At 46.9% G+C, this 16,674-nt stretch overlaps 1 protein-coding gene across 2 annotated transcripts in view; it reads right to left on the bottom strand.

The window, feature by feature from the left end:
• Positions 1-1,096: 1,096 nt before the first annotated feature.
• The window catches only part of NSUN5 (NOP2/Sun RNA methyltransferase 5), an 88,962-nt gene continuing 73,384 nt past the window's right edge, over positions 1,097-16,674 (bottom strand). For both annotated transcript variants that reach the window (XM_030185950.1, XM_030185949.1), the window contains 2 exons: positions 3,250-3,411; positions 1,097-1,980 (listed from right to left, as the gene is read on the bottom strand). In XM_030185950.1, coding sequence (XP_030041810.1) covers positions 1,890-1,980; positions 3,250-3,411 — 253 coding nt within the window. In that variant the 3' untranslated portion in view covers positions 1,097-1,889. The remainder of the gene's footprint in view (positions 1,981-3,249; positions 3,412-16,674) is intronic.

The raw sequence follows: 16,674 nt of genomic DNA, 5'->3' as shown, positions 1-16,674 counted from the left end.
TTTATCCCATATTAGCCTAAGAAGAGCTCGAGTTCAATGTGGCTTACAATACAAACAGCAGTAGAATGGTACACATTTTGAAAAGTATCAATTTTTCTAATGCATCATATAATACTAGCCCTTACTGGCCAAAACGTGGTTGAAATAACTCCTTGTCGTTTGTTAAGATCTAGCAAGTCCTTTCGATTGGCTAAAGTTTTCACTATGTCACTTCTAAGCTGCAGCGGGGTTAAGCTAAAAAAAGATTTGGATTCTTTTTTCAAGTATTGAGCTGCTGATTTGGAATGGGCTGCCAAATTTTGTAAGATTAACTTTGTCTTATCTCTTATTTAGGAAATGCCTGAAAGCTCATGTTTTCTGCTGTTGGTATTAATTTAGGTCTGTTTTTTTGACTGCTATGTTTTTCTGCCTTAGTATGTAATTAATTCCACCTGACTAGGGTGTTTCTTTTCCTTACTTGTAATCTGAAGTGAATCCAAATGGAGATATGGTGGAATATAAGTCTCCCATAGTATAGCAGAGGACTAACAGCAAATAAAAGGGAAATGGGACTTGATATACCGCCTTTCTGAGGTTTTTGCAACTACATTCAAAGTGGTTTACATATAATCAGGTACTTATTTTGTACCAGGGGCAATGGAGGGTTAAGTGACAGTCACACAGTCACAAGGAACTGCAGTGGGAATCGAACTCAGTTCCCCAGGATCAAAATCCACTGCACTAACCACTAGGCTACTCCTCCACTTAAGCATGCCCCAAAAACCTAAGGAGAAATGTTATCAACCTGGGCTATCATTAAGCCCGGTTCTTAAGAACTAAGTTTCACAGCATAAAATAGGTTACCATTAAAGATGATCTACCACGGTCATTACACTGTTAAAGCTGCTGCTGGAGTGAAAAGAAAATCCCTGCACATCAGCAAGTGGACTTACACAAGTGAAAAATATAAGCTTGTCCTTGGAAAGTCAAGCTTGACATTAAGCTAAAAGTTAATTATGACTAAATATGAATAATCAGCTGTTTCACCACCACCACCACCAAAGACAGTGCTAGTTTGCCCATCAATTATTTTATTTATTTCACACATTTATGCCCCACATTTTCCCACTAGTCACAGGCTCAATGTGGCTTACACAATATCGTAGGGCAGACTACAGTTCAGTAAAATACAGTTAAACTGAGTGCCTGAGTGATGTTATTTAAAGCAAGAGCACACCTGAGAGTGGATAAACAAGTGAGGAAGGTACACAGTGAGCTCCCCCCCCCCCCCCCCCCCGGCAGAAGTTTGAAAGCTAGAGCCTAGCTCTATCTTTCAGATCATCTCTTCAACTTTTTATAACTGCACCTGCCTTCCCACCAGCTGGATCCTACCTACCAGGAAAACAAATCTCTTCCATCCTGACCTCAGCACCACTGTTGTACCTGCACAAGGCACAATTTTTGGCCTGGTATAGGTCAGGACTACTAAACCCCATACTCAGGACACACAGTCTGGCTTTTGAGATATGCACAATGAATGAATTTACACGCAGTGCCTCAACTGCAATGCAGATCTCTTGCATGCATATTCATTGTGAGTATCTTGAAAACCTACCTGGCTGAGTGTGTCCCCAAGGACTGGGCTGAGCAGCACTGGTGTAGCCCATTTAGAGCAGACGCTGCCCTGCTGCAACCTGTCCTCTTTACAGTCTAACACCTTCTTAGGATATTCTAGTAACAACTGAACAAGTTGAGACAGTTAAAGAATGAACCTATTGAAAAGGCCACCAGCACTGGCCAACTGTCACAGGTAACAAGATTCTACCATTCCCCCTCTCAACTGAAACACAGGCTCTACCTCTGCTATATATATATATATTTTTTATTGGCCTAAGCAAATTTATTCACTACTAGACTCTGTTTCCTTTCCTCTTCTGGTGCTTAGTAGAGGCTGAAACGCGCTTCAATGGTAGTTCCACATCAGCACTGTTACAGGACATACTGTAAAAAAAAAAAAAAAAAAAAAGGAAGTCACATCACATACATCTCTTACCCACAAGCAAGAACTTAGCAAGTGACCACTACAACTATGGAGGGAGGAAGAAAAAAGCACATGCCTGTGAGCAAAAGGACAGAAGAGGTAGACTGAAGTTCAAAAGTTTCCAGCCTGCCCCCAAAGACCCTGGGAGCACTCAATCTGAGGCATCAAAGGGGAAATTAAACTGCGCTGTCACTTTACAGTTGTTACATTTATGTAACAGCTGCTGCTTCAGTAACTCTTTAGTGTATAATGTTCCCTGTCTTAATCAGAGCAACTTGAAAGGTTTAGAGAGGGGTAACAGAAATGAAAGAGGTCAGAAAAGCTCCAATATGAAGAGACGGGATAAATTTATAAAATCACAAGTAGGATGGCACAGTTAAATACAGAACAGTTGTTGAACCTATGGAACGTAAAAACAAGGACACTCCATGAAACTGATGACAGGCTGCTTGAAAGAAAGTTCAGTTTTCTTTTATTCCCCACCCCCATGCAGCACTTAAACTGTGGAATCTACTGCCAGAGAATGGGGTCAAGGTGAGCCATTCAGCATGATTTAAAAGAAGATTTTAATTCCATAAACGTATTAGGCGGATAGATAGAGGGAAAACAATTGCTCTGCCCTGGAAACAGATGTTTTTTAGTATCAGATCTGGACCAGTAGCCACTACTGGAGACAGGATGCTGAGCTTTATAAACCTTCCTCTGACTCGACACAGCTATGTTTCAGCTAGTATCTGCTACATCAGGTGTCCGCAAATTTCATGTCATCTATCAATTCAATTTACAGAGACCACCTTTCTGACATGACTAGTTCCTGAGGAGTATCAGTCACGATATTTGACATCTCTGCATGTCTGCCGCCACTACTTCCTAGTAGGAGCAGGTCTGGGCCTGGCAGCAGACAACTGCAGAGAGATGTAAAATATTTTCCATGACTGATACTCTGCAGGCGATACTAACTAAAACATGGCTGTGCTGGGTCCTGTTTGTTATTATTAAAGATCATTTTTTAATGCTCCTTCAGACGTTTCACCTCTTCAGTAATGGTTACCACTGTTTCTTTTACGTTTGGTACTTCCGTGGAGACCTCTCTTGTTTCTACATACCTTCCTCTGACTCAGCATGACTTTTCTTATGTTCTTAACTCCACCCCTGCTTTCCATTTAGGACCCAGCAACAGGACAGTTGACTAAAGAAGGGGGCAGTCATTTCAGAGATGTGGGTCTTACCTAAAGGCCTCTCTGCAGTCTTCCCCCTCTCTTTTTCTTTGGAGGAGAGCAACAAAGAAACCATTAGTAAGTGTTTCTGCTGGGGAAGCTCTGAGGCAGCATGCAGCATCAGAAAAAGTGTCCAGGCCACGCTGAGTCCAAGAAGGGAGAACGCTCACCAGCCTGCCATGAAGGAAAAGAATTAAAGGGCGAAGTGTTATTCCAGGGTGCCAGATGCCAAGCATAACCCACTGCTAAAATGCCATGCTCCCTTCTAACATGTGTCCCTGCAGGACTGAGAGATGGAGCAATCAACACATCCCTTAATGACAGCAGATAAGGACCACATACCCTGTCCAATATAAAGCCTTTGATAATGCTACATACCCTGAAAGCACTGCTCTTTGCTTCTTGACACTTAAGAAGCCGTGTAGCTGTTTCAGGCTATCTTGCATTGTTAGTTTTTGCATCCATTAGCTTCTCCATAAAGAAATTTCTTAAGTTCACTTTTGAACCTACCATTTGAGCCTCACATCATGAACCACTTTCTAGAAACCTCTCTTTTGGCTGCTTTGGGCCTACATATGTGCTTTAGGCTCATGTGGAAGGCCAATTTTCAAACTAAAACTCTGCTTTAGCCATGGAAATGGCCATTTGAAAACAGATTGCCCTAGTGCAGAGGGGTGGGCAACCTCAGTCCAAGGGCCACAACCTAGTTGGGTTTTCAAGATTTCCCAATGAAAATGCATGAGATCTATTTGCATGCATTGCCTCCATAGTATTCAAAAAGATCTCATACATAGTGATTGGGGAAATCCTGAAAATCCAACAGAGTTGCAGCCCTCTAGGACAGAGGTTCCCCAGCCCTGCCCTAGTACACACAATTTTTCCTTCAACAATTTTCAAAGGGAAAGAGCGGGGTATAAATGCTACAAATAAATAAATAAATACACAAGCACTTATCTTTAGCACGAGATCCTTCAACGTTGCCTTAGAACTTGGAAGGGAGATCAACTAGTACAGACAAAACAAGATTCAAATCTCACAGAGGCCTAATCAGGTTGACTCCCCCCCCCCCCCCCAAAGAAAACACACAGTGTCTGGATTTTGAGGCCAACAAACTGCCCTAAATAGAACCCTGATAGCAGGCTAGGGCTGAGATTTGTACTTAGATGGAGGATAAGGCCAGAATCCTAAACCATTGGGAGCATGCTTCACACACAAATGTATACCAATGATTTGTACAACTCTTAGAACTGAGCATGGTGGAGTTCACCTTGCTGGAGGAGCCCTCTCAAGAATCGAGCCATAAGACAATACAGAGAAGGATCCTGCATCTTCATAGGCCCTTGCCACAAGAGATTGTCTAATACTAGAAAATGAAACAGTATGTATACTTCCAAGTGAACCAGATTTCTGTACCGATGTCAAATCTTTATTGATGTCAAATCAATAGTGTCAGGTACTAAGCATCATGCAAATAAGAACAACAAACATACTCTGAAATGTCTATATGCAAATGCTAGGAGTCTAAGAAATAAGATGGGAGAGTTGGAATATATTGCACTAAATGAAAAATTGGATATAATAGGCATTACTGAGACCTGGTGGAAGGAGGATAACCAGTGGGACACTGTCATACCGGGGTACAAAGTATATCGTAATGATAGGGTAGACCGGACTGGTGGAGGGGTAGCATTGTATATTAAAGAGAGCCTTGACTCAGATAGATTACAAATTCAGCAGGACACAAATCACACCTTTGAATCACTGTGGGTTGAAATTCCATGTATAAAAGGGAAAAAAATGGTGATAGGAGTGTACTACCGTCCACCTCGCCAGGATGAGCAGGTAGACACAGAAATGATAAAAGAAATCAGAGACGCGAACAAAATGGGCAATGTGATAATAATGGGTGACTTCAATTATCCAAATATAGACTGGGTAAATGTAACATCGGGACACGCTACAGAGATACAATTCCTTGATGAAATCAAGGACAGCTTTATGGAGCAACTGGTGCAGGAGCCGACGAGAGAAGGAAAAATTCTAGACTTGGTCCTTAGTGGAGCGCATGATCTGGTGAGGGACGTTATGGTACTGGGGCCGCTTGATAACAGTGACCATAATATGATCAGTTTTGACATCAACCTTGAAGTAACTGTACACACAAAGTCAAATACGTTAGCGTTTAACTTTAAAAAAGGAGACTATGATAAAATGAGAAGAACGGTAAAAAAAAAGGGGGGGCAACTGAGAGAGTAAAAACTGAACAACAGGCGTGGACGCTGTTCAAAAATACCATCCTGGAGGCCCAGGTCATACATATTCCGCGAATTAGAAAAGAAAGACGGAAGTCCAAAAGACACCCGGCCTGGTTGAAAAGTGAGGTGAAGGAAGCTATTAGGGCTAAAAGAAACGCCTTCAGAAAATGGAAGAAGGAACCGTCTGAAAATAACAAGAAACAGCATAAGGAGTGTCAAAGCAAATGCAAGGCGCAGATTAAGAAGGCCAAGAGGGAGTATGAAAAAAAGATAGCATTAGAGGCAAAAAAACATAGTAAAAATTTTTTGCGGTATATTAAAAGCAGGAAGCCGGCAAAAGAATCGGTTGGGCCACTGGATGACCGAGGGGTAAAAGGGGCGATCAAGGAAGACAAAGACGTAGCGGAGAGACTGAATGAATTCTTTGCTTCGGTCTTCACCGAGGAAGATTTGGGTGGGATACCGGTGTCGGAAATGGTATTTCAAGCGGACGAGTCAGAGAAACTTACTGACTTCACGGTAAACCTGGAGGACGTAATGGGGCAGTTCGGCAAACTGAAGAGTAGCAAATCTCCTGGACCAGATGGTATTCATCCTAGAGTACTGATAGAACTGAAAAACGAGCTTGCGGAGCTACTGCTAGTGATATGCAACTTATCCTTAAAATCGAGCGTGGTACCGGAAGATTGGAGGGTGGCCAATGTAACGCCCATTTTTAAAAAAGGCTCCAGGGGAGATCCGGGAAATTATAGACCGGTGAGTCTGACGTCGGTGCCGGGGAAAATGGTAGAGGCTATTATCAAAAACAAAATTACAGAGCACATCCGAGGACATGGATTACTGAGACCAAGTCAGCATGGCTTTTGTGTGGGGAAATCTTGCCTAACCAATTTACTTCAATTCTTTGAAGGAGTGAACAAACATGTGGACAAAGGGAAGTCGGTTGATATTGTGTATCTGGATTTTCAAAAGGCGTTTGACAAGGTACCTCATGAAAGGCTACAGAGGAAATTGGAGGGTCATGGGATAGGAGGAAATGTCCTATTGTGGATTAAAAACTGGTTGAAGGATAGGAAACAGAGAGTGGGGTTAAATGGGCAGTATTCACAATGGAGAAGGGTAGTTAGTGGGGTTCCTCAGGGGTCCGTGCTAGGACCGCTGCTTTTTAATATATTTATAAATGATTTAGAGATGGGAGTAACTAGCGAGGTAATTAAATTTGCTGATGACACAAAGTTATTCAAAGTCGTTAAATCGCGACAGGATTGTGAAAAATTACAAGAGGACCTTACGAGACTGGGAGACTGGGCGGCTAAATGGCAGATGATGTTTAATGTGAGCAAGTGCAAGGTGATGCATGTGGGAAAAAAGAACCCGAATTATAGCTACGTCATGCAAGGTTCCACGTTAGGAGTTACGGACCAAGAAAGGGATCTGGGTGTCGTCATCGTCGATAACACACTGAAACCTTCTGCTCAGTGTGCTGCTGCGGCTAAGAAAGCGAATAGAATGTTGGGTATTATCAGGAAAGGTATGGAAAACAGGTGTGAGGATGTTATAATGCCGTTGTATCGCTCCATGGTGCGACCGCACCTTGAGTATTGTGTTCAATTCTGGTCGCCGCATCTCAAGAAAGATATAGTAGAATTGGAAAAGGTGCAGCGAAGGGCGACTAAAATGATAGCGGGGATGGGACGACTTCCCTATGAAGAAAGACTAAGGAGGCTAGGGCTATACAGCTTGGAGAAGAGACGGCTAAGGGGAGACATGATAGAGGTATATAAAATAATGAGTGGAGTGGAACAGGTGGATGTGAAGCGTCTGTTCACGCTTTCCAAAAATACTAGGACTAGGGGGCATGCGATGAAACTACAGTGTAGTAAATTTAAAACAAATCGGAGAAAATTTTTCTTCACCCAACGTCTAATTAAACTCTGGAATTCGTTGCCGGAGAAAGTGGTGAAGGCGGTTAGCTTAGCAGAGTTTAAAAAGGGATTGGACGGTTTCCTAAAGGACAAGTCCATAAACCACTACTAAACGGACTTGGAAAACTCCAAAATTCCAGGAATAAACACGTATAGAATGTTTGTACGTTTGGGAAGCTTGCCAGGTGCCCTTGGCCTGGATTGGCCGCTGTCGTGGACAGGATGCTGGGCTCGATGGACCCTTGGTCTTTTCCCAGTATGGCATTACTTATGTACTTATATGCGGTTACAGGCTCAACTCTGTCCTCTGGAAGATCCTGGTTTGGAGCATCTATAACCCACTGCTTGGCCTTTCTGTGGCTGAAAAATGAAGGTGCCTTTGCATTGGGCACTGTCACTGTTAGATCGGGCACCAACTCACCCCAGCGCTGAATGATCATTAGAAAGACTTCCAGATTGCAACTCTGATAATGGCCTGCACATTTTCCACTTCAGCAACATGAACTGCTGTCAAATCCAACAAGTGAGACTTCACCCAATCCAGCACAGTGCTACTTGTGGGCTCTTTGTTCCACCTTGTTGGTTCACATAGCCTACTGCCGTGACATTGTTAGACAAGATCTGCACTTGTATATACCGGTCGCTCCCTTGACAAAGCAGATGATTGCGAAACAGGCTCCTGTCAGGTGGGCATTGACACCGGAGATACAATTAAACTCTGACAAGTGAAGTTTAGAAGCACGAGAGACGCACCAATTCAAAGATTATATGAAGTACAATGGCGGCACGTAGCTTCGAGCAATATTAAGATAAGTTTTTTTTTTGCATTTGCATTTTTGACTGCAACAGCGGTAGAGCTCTTCGTAGCTTCAGTATTTCAACAGCAGTGCACTAAAAATCTAATATAATAAAACGCACCCTCAACGTTCTGAGGACAACGTTCTGAAGCCATCTGACGTCACTCCCAGGCTGAAGGGTTCGTGGATTCGTGGTGTGAAGCCTTCAAGCCAGCCAGCCGTCTCTGCCCCGCCCTCACGTCAAACGTCATGACGTTGAGGGCGGAAAAAAAAACCCAAACAAATCCGGCAGCGAAGCGTCAGGGAAGGAGGCGGCGCTCCCGACGTCTAGCCTTCCCTTTGCTGTGTTCCGCCTTCTTCTGACGTCAAGGATGACGTCAAAAGAAGGCGGAACACAGCGAAGGGAAAGCTAGACGTCGGGAGCACCGCCTCCTTCCCTGACGCTTCGCTGCCGGAACCGCCACGGAGGTAAATTTAAAAAGAAGAAAAAAAACAAAAAGGGATGTTGGGGGGAGAGAAGAGGGTGGCCAGTAAAGTACAACAATGGGAGCGGGAGGGCAGGGGAGGAACGACAGCATGGATGCGAAGGGGGGGCATGGATGCGAAGTGGGGGGGGGAGAAGAGGGCGGGCCAGGCTGGGACATGGGAGAGAGAGGAGCATGGATGCGAGGGGGGGGTCATGGAAGGGAGAGAGGGGACTTGCTGGAAAAGGATGAATGGAGGCGGCAGGGGACAGAGGAGCATGGATGGGCATGGATTGGGAGGGCAGGGCTCAGGGAGAGAGGGAAATTGCTGGAAAGGGATGAATGGAGGGGGCAGGGGACAGAGGAGCATGGATGGGCATGGATTGGGAGGGCAGGACTCAGGGAGAGAGGGGAATTGCTGGATAGGGATGAATGGAGGGGACAGATGGGCATGGATGGATATGGATTGCAGGGCAGGGCTCAGGGAGAGAGGGGAATTGCTGGATAGGGATGAATGGAGGGGGCAGGTGACAGAGGAACATGGGTGGGCATGGATTGGGAGGGCAGGCCTCAGGGAGAGAGGGAAATTGCTGGATAGGGATGAATGGAGGGGACAGGTGACAGAGGAGCATGGATGGGCACGGATTGGGAGGGCAGGGCTCAGGGAGAGAGGGGAATTGCTGGAAAAGGATGAATGGAGGGGGCAGGGGACAGATGGGCATGGATTGGGAGGGCAGAGCTCACACTTTCTCTCTCATATACAATGTCTTTCTGACTCTCACTCTCACACACTCTGTCTCACACTGTATCACATTCACTCTCTATGTGCCACACAGTCACTCACACACTCGCTTGGTCTCATACACTCACTCTCACAGAGAATCTGTGTCTCACACACACTCTCTCTCTCGCCCACACACACACACTCTCTCTCACACTGTGTCTTACATACACACTTGCACACATTCTCACACACACACTCACACCCAGACTCACTCTCTCTCTCACACACTCACACTTTCACTCTGACTCTCAAACAGTCACTCTCACAAACATACACACTCCGAGGAAAACCTTGCTAGCGCCCGTTTCATTTGTGTCAGAAACGGGCCTTTTTTACTAGTTATTTTATAAAAAAAGTGATGTGAGCACAATGCTATATAAAGATATTTATATTTAAAAATTAGTATCAGTAAATTCACGATAAGCAAACATAGTGCACTACTGGTGGTCGGGGGCAGTCGATGATTATACTGTGTCATAATTGCAGAGCTTAATACAGCGTGCCTGCATGACTGTATGAGACATCCCCCTCATTATTAAAATTTTGCCGTTGTAGTAGTCTGCTTTTCCTATATTTATTTGTGTATCCTAGAAATAAGCAGTGGATTTTCCCCAAGACATTTTAATAATGGCTTATGGACTTTTCTTTAAGGAAGCTATTCAAACCTTTTTTAAACCCCGCTAAGCTAACTGCTTTTACTACATTCCCTGGCAACAAATTCCAGAGTTTAATTATACGTTGAATGAAGAATTATTCTCTCAGATTTGTTTTAAATTTACTACTTTGTATCTTCATTGTGTTCTCCCTAGTCCTAGTATTTTTGAAAAGAGTAAACAAGTGATTCACATCTACCCATTCCATTCCACTCATTATTTTACAGACCTCTATCATATCTCCCCCTCAGCCGTCTCTTCTCCAAGCCGAAGAGCCCTAACTGCTTTAGAGCCTCTCCTCATAGGGAAGTCGTCCCATCTACTTTATCATTTTTCTCGCCCTTCTCTCTACCTTTTCTAATTCCACTATATCTTTTTGAGATGCGGTAACCAGAATTGCACACAATATTCAAGGTGCGGTCACACCATGGAGCAATACAAACGCATCATAACGTCCTCATCTTTGTTTTCCATTCTTTTCCTAATAATACCTAACATTCTATTTGCTTTCTTAGCCGCCGCACATGGAGCAGAGGGTTTAACGTATCATCAATGACACCCAGATCCTTTTCCTGATCGTTGACTCCTAATGTGGAACCTTGCATTACGTAGCTATAGTTTGGGTTCCTCTTTCCCACACGCATCACTTTACACTTGCTCACATTGTTCGGTGCGGCGCATTTTGGGCCTTCAAGCCTTGTGGTGCAGGGAGCCGTTCCTCAAGCTTCATAAGGAAGAAGTGATTGTCAGGCCAGTTCCTGTCTACCTTTCATACTGACCAAGCTGCGGCGCTAACAGTGTGGGGAACACGAGAGGTAATGTTGAGCAGAAGCAGTTGTACCATCTTGACTTCTACAAGGTTTTCCGGGAGTACCTTAAGAGGACAGTCAGTCACAGGAAAGGAGAAGTGGCTTCTGAGGTTTCCATAGCATGTTGGCTGAAGAAGGTTATTTCCTTGGCTTATCTCCTCAAAGGACATTCAGTGCTGCTACAGCTTAAGGTGCATTCCATCAGGGGCCAAGTGGCTTCCTGGACAGAGTATGGTCAGATTTCACCTCTGGCTATTCGTAGGAAGCCACGTAGTACATAAGTAATGCCATACTGGGAAAAGACCAAAGGTCCATCGAGCCCAGCATCCTGTCCCCGACAGCAGCCAATCCAGGTCAAGGGCACCTGGCAAGCTACCCAAACGCACAAACATTTTATACATGTTATTCCCAAAATTGTGGATTTTTCCTAAGTTCATTTAGTAGCGGTTTATGGACTTGTCCTTTAGGAAACCGTCCAACCCCTTTTTAAACTCTGCCAAGCTAACCGCCTTCACTATGTTCTCAGGCAACGAATTCCAGAGTTTAATTATGCGTTGGGTAAAGAAAACTTTTCTCCTATTTGTTTTACTACACTGTAGTTTCATCGCATGCCCCCTAGTCCTAGTATTTTTGGAAAGTGTGAACAGACGCTTCACATCCACCTGTTCCACTCCACTCATTATTTTATATACCTCTATCATGTCTCCCCTCAGCAGTCTCTCCTCCAAGCTGAAAAGCCCTAGCCTCCTTAGTCTTTCTTCATAGGGAAGTCGTCCCATCCCCGCTATCATTTTCGTCGCCCTTCACGGCACCTTTTCCAATTCTGCTATATCTTTCTTGAGATGCGGCGACCAGAATTGAACACAATACTCAAGGTGCGGTCGCACCATGGAGCGATACAATGGCATTATAACATCCTTACACCTGTTCTCCATACCTTTCCTAATAATACCCAACTCAGCACACTGAGCAGAAGGTTTCAGTGTATTATCAACGTATTATCTTCATTACATTTCTTCACAAGACATTAACAGCTAGATGTGCAGGTGAGTCAGGACGCGAGATTTGAGGAGACAGTTATCGGCAGGTTTTATTATCCCTCCTGCTCATCTAAACTGGTCTGGAGGAAGGTTCCTCCAAAGTCAATTCAGAACCCACCCAGGGTTTTCAGCCATGAATAGGTAAGTACTTGTCTGGAATATTGTGTGGGAGGCCCAGGTAGAATAGCAGCAAGGTTGGGGGCAAAAAAAAGAAAAAGTAGTCTAAGATCAACAGAGTTTATTTATTGCATTTGTATCCCACATTTTCCCACCTCTTTGCAGGCTTAATGTGGCTTACAATACATCATGATATGTGGAAATATAAAGCGAATGCTACATACCTGTAGAAGGTATTCTCCGAGGACAGCAGGCTGATTGTTCTCACTGATGGGTGACGTCCACGGCAGCCCCTCCAATCGGAAACTTCACTAGCAAAGTCCTTTGCTAGCCCTCGCGCGCCCGCGCGCACCGCGCATGCGCGGCCGTCTTCCCGCCCGAAACCGGCTCGAGCCGGCCAGTCCAGTATGTAGCAAGACAATACACTTCAAGGGAAGACACAACTCCAAAGGGGAGGCGGGCGGGTTTGTGAGAACAATCAGCCTGCTGTCCTCGGAGAATACCTTCTACAGGTATGTAGCATTCGCTTTCTCCGAGGACAAGCAGGCTGCTTGTTCTCACTGATGGGGTATCCCTAGCCCCCAGGCTCACTCAAAACAACAACATTGGTCAATTGGGCCTCGCAACGGCGAGGACATAACTGAGATTGACCTAAAAAATTTACCAACTAACTGAGAGTGTAGCCTGGAACAGAACAAACAGGGCCCTCGGGGGGTGGAGTTGGATCCTAAAGCCCAAACAGGTTCTGAAGAACTGACTGCCCGAACCGACTGTCACGTCGGGTATCCTGCTGCAGGCAGTAATGAGATGTGAATGTGTGGACAGATGACCACGTCGCAGCTTTGCAAATTTCCTCCATGGTGGCTGACTTCAAGTGGGCTACCGACGCTGCCATGGCTCTAACATTATGAGCCGTGACATGACCCTCAAGAGCCAGCCCAGCCTGGGCGTAAGTGAAGGAAATGCAATCTGCTAGCCAATTGGATATGGTGCGTTTCCCTACAGCCACTCCCCTCTTGTTGGGATCAAAAGAAACAAACAATTGGGCGGACTGTCTGTGGGGCTGTGTCCGCTCCAGATAGAAGGCCAATGCTCTCTTGCAGTCCAATGTGTGCAGCTGACGTTCAGCAGGGCAGGAATGAGGACGGGGAAAGAATGTTGGCAAGACAATTGACTGGTTCAGATGGAACTCCGACACAACCTTTGGCAGAAACTTAGGGTGAGTGCGGAGGACTACTCTGTTGTGATGAAATTTGGTGTAAGGGGCCTGGGCTACCAGGGCCTGAAGCTCACTGACTCTACGAGCCGAGGTAACTGCCACCAAGAAAATGACCTTCCAGGTCAAGTACTTCGGATGGCAGGAATTCAGTGGCTCGAAAGGAGGTTTCATCAGCTGGGTGAGAACGACATTGAGATCCCATGACACTGTAGGAGGCTTGACAGGGGGCTTTGACAAAAGCAAACCTCTCATGAAGCGAACAACTAAAGGCTGTCCTGAGATCGGCTTACCTTCCACTTGGTAATGGTATGCACTGATTGCACTAAGGTGAACCCTTACGGAGTTGGTCTTCAGACCAGACTCCGACAAGTGGAGAAGGTATTCAAGCAGGGTCTGTGTAGGACAAGAGCGAGGATCTAGGGCCTTGCTGTCACACCAGACGGCAAACCTCCTCCAATGAAAGAAGTAACTTCTCTTAGTGGAGTCTTTCCTGGAAGCAAGCAAGATGCGGGAGACACCCTCTGGCAGACCCAAAGAGGCAAAGTCTACGCCCTCAACATCCAGGCCGTGAGAGCCAGGGACTGGAGGTTGGGATGCAGCAGAGCCCCTTCGCCCTGCGTGATGAGGGTCGGAAAACACTCCAATCTCCACGGTTCTTCGGAGGATAACTCCAGAAGAAGAGGGAACCAGATCTGACGCGGCCAAAAGGGAGCAATCAGAATCATGGTGCCTCGGTCTTGCTTGAGTTTCAACAAAGTCTTCCCCACCAGAGGAATGGGAGGATAAGCATACAGCAGACCTTCCCCCCAATCCAGGAGGAAGGCATCCGACGCCAGTCTGCCGTGGGCCTGAAGCCTGGAACAGAACTGAGGGACCTTGTGGTTCACTTGAGATGCGAAGAGATCTACCAGGGGGGTGCCCCACGCCCGGAAGATCTGTCGCACCACACGGGAATTGAGCGACCACTCGTGAGGTTGCATAATCCTGCTCAACCTGTCGGCCAGACTGTTGTTTACGCCTGCCAGATATGTGGCTTGGAGCACCATGCCTTGACGGCGAGCCCAGAGCCACATGCTGACGGCTTCCTGACACAGGGGGCGAGATCCGGTGCCCCCCTGCTTGTTGACATAGTACATGGCAACCTGATTGTCTGTCTGAATTTGGATAATTTGGTGGGACAGCCGATCTCTGAAAGCCTTCAGAGCGTTCCAGATCGCTCGCAACTCCAGAAGATTGATCTGTAGATCGCTTTCTTGGAGGGACCACCTTCCTTGGGTGTGAAGCCCATCGACATGAGCTCCCCATCCCAGGAGAGACGCATCCGTGGTCAGCACTTTTTGAGGCTGAGGAATTTGGAAGGGACGTCCCAGAGTCAAATTGGAGCAAATCGTCCACCAATACAGGGATTCGAGAAAACTCGTGGACAGGTGGATCACGTCCTCTAGACCCCCGGCGGCCTGATACCACTGGGAGGCTAGGGTCCATTGAGCAGATCTCATGTGAAGGCGGGCCATGGGAGTCACATGAACTGTGGAAGCCATGTGGCCCAGCAATCTCAACATCTGCCGAGCTGTGATCTGCTGGGACGCTCGCACCCGCGAGACGAGGGACAACAAGTTGTTGGCCCTCGCCTCTGGGAGATAGGCGCGAGCCGTCCGAGAATCCAGCAGGGCTCCGATGAATTCGAGTTTCTGCACTGGGAGAAGATGGGACTTTGGGTAATTTATCACAAACCCCAGTAGCTCCAGGAGGCGAATAGTCATCTGCATGGACTGCAGGGCTCCTGCCTCGGATGTGTTCTTCACCAGCCAATCGTCGAGATATGGGAACACGTGCACCCCCAGCCTGCGAAGCGCCGCTGCTACCACAGCTAGGCACTTTGTGAACACCCTGGGCGCAGAGGCGAGCCCAAAGGGTAGCACACAGTACTGGAAGTGGCGTGCGCCCAGCTGAAATCGCAGATACTGTCTGTGAGCTGGCAGTATCGGGATGTGTGTGTAGGCATCCTTCAAGTCCAGAGAGCATAGCCAATCGTTTTGCTGAATCATGGGGAGAAGGGTGCCCAGGGAAAGCATCCTGAACTTTTCTTTTACGAGATATTTGTTCAGGGCCCTTAGGTCTAGGATGGGACGCATCCCCCCTGTTTTCTTTTCCACAAGGAAGTACCTGGAATAGAACCCCAGCCCTTCTTGCCCGGATGGCACGGGCTCGACCGCATTGGCGCTGAGAAGGGCGGAGAGTTCCTCTGCAAGTACCTGCTTGTGCTGGAAGCTGTAGGACTGAGCTCCCGGTGGACAATTTGGAGGTTGAGAGGCCAAATTGAGGGTGTATCCTTGCCGGACTATTTGGAGAACCCACTGATCGGAGGTTATAAGAGGCCACCTTTGGTGAAAAGCTTTCAACCTCCCTCCGACAGGCAGGTCGCCCGGCACTGACACTTGGATGTCGGCTATGCTCTGCTGGAGCCAGTCAAAAGCTCGCCCCTTGCTTTTGCTGGGGAGCCGCGGGGCCTTGCTGATTCGCACGCTGCTGACGAGAGCGAGCGCGCTGGGGCTTAGCCTGGGCCGCAGGCTGTCGGGAAGGAGGATTGTACCTACGCTTGCCAGAAGTATAGGGAACAGTCTTCCTTCCCCCGAAAAATCGTCTACCTGTAGAGGTAGAAGCTGAAGGCTGCCGGCGGGCGAACTTGTCGAATGCGGTGTCCCGCTGGTGGAGAGACTCTACCACCTGCTCGACTTTTTCGCCAAAAATGTTATCCGCACGGCAAGGCAAGTCCGTAATCCGCTGCTGGACTCTATTCTCCAGGTCGGCGGCACGCAGCCATGAGAGCCTGCGCATCACCACACCTTGAGCAGCGGCCCTGGACGCAACATCAAAAGTGTCATAAACTCCTCTGGCCAGGAATTTTCTGCACGCCTTCAGCTGCCTGACCACCTCCTGAAAAGGCTTGGCTTGCTCAGGGGGAAGAGCATCAACCAAGCCCGCCAACTGCCGCACATTATTCCGCATGTGTATGCTCGTGTAGAGCTGGTAAGACTGGATCTTGGACACGAGCATAGAGGAATGGTAGGCCTTCCTCCCAAAGGAGTCTAAGGTTCTAGCGTCCTTGCCCGGGGGCGCCGAAGCATGTTCCCTAGAACTCTTAGCCTTCTTTAGGGCCAAATCCACAACTCCAGAGTCATGAGGCAACTGAGTGCGCATCAGCTCTGGGTCCCCATGGATCCGGTACTGGGACTCGATCTTCTTGGGAATGTGGGGATTAGTTAATGGTTTGGTCCAGTTCGCAAGCAATGTCTTCTTCAGGACATGGTGCAAGGGAACAGTGGACGCTTCCTTAGGTGGAGAAGGATAGTCCAGGAGCTCAAACATTTCAG

Source organism: Microcaecilia unicolor, chromosome 13 (genome assembly GCF_901765095.1).
Source record: "Microcaecilia unicolor chromosome 13, aMicUni1.1, whole genome shotgun sequence".
NCBI classification, from domain to species: Eukaryota; Metazoa; Chordata; class Amphibia; order Gymnophiona; family Siphonopidae; genus Microcaecilia; species Microcaecilia unicolor.
The sequence above is the reverse complement of the archived record's forward strand: the minus strand, read 5'-3'. Positions and strand labels throughout refer to the sequence as shown.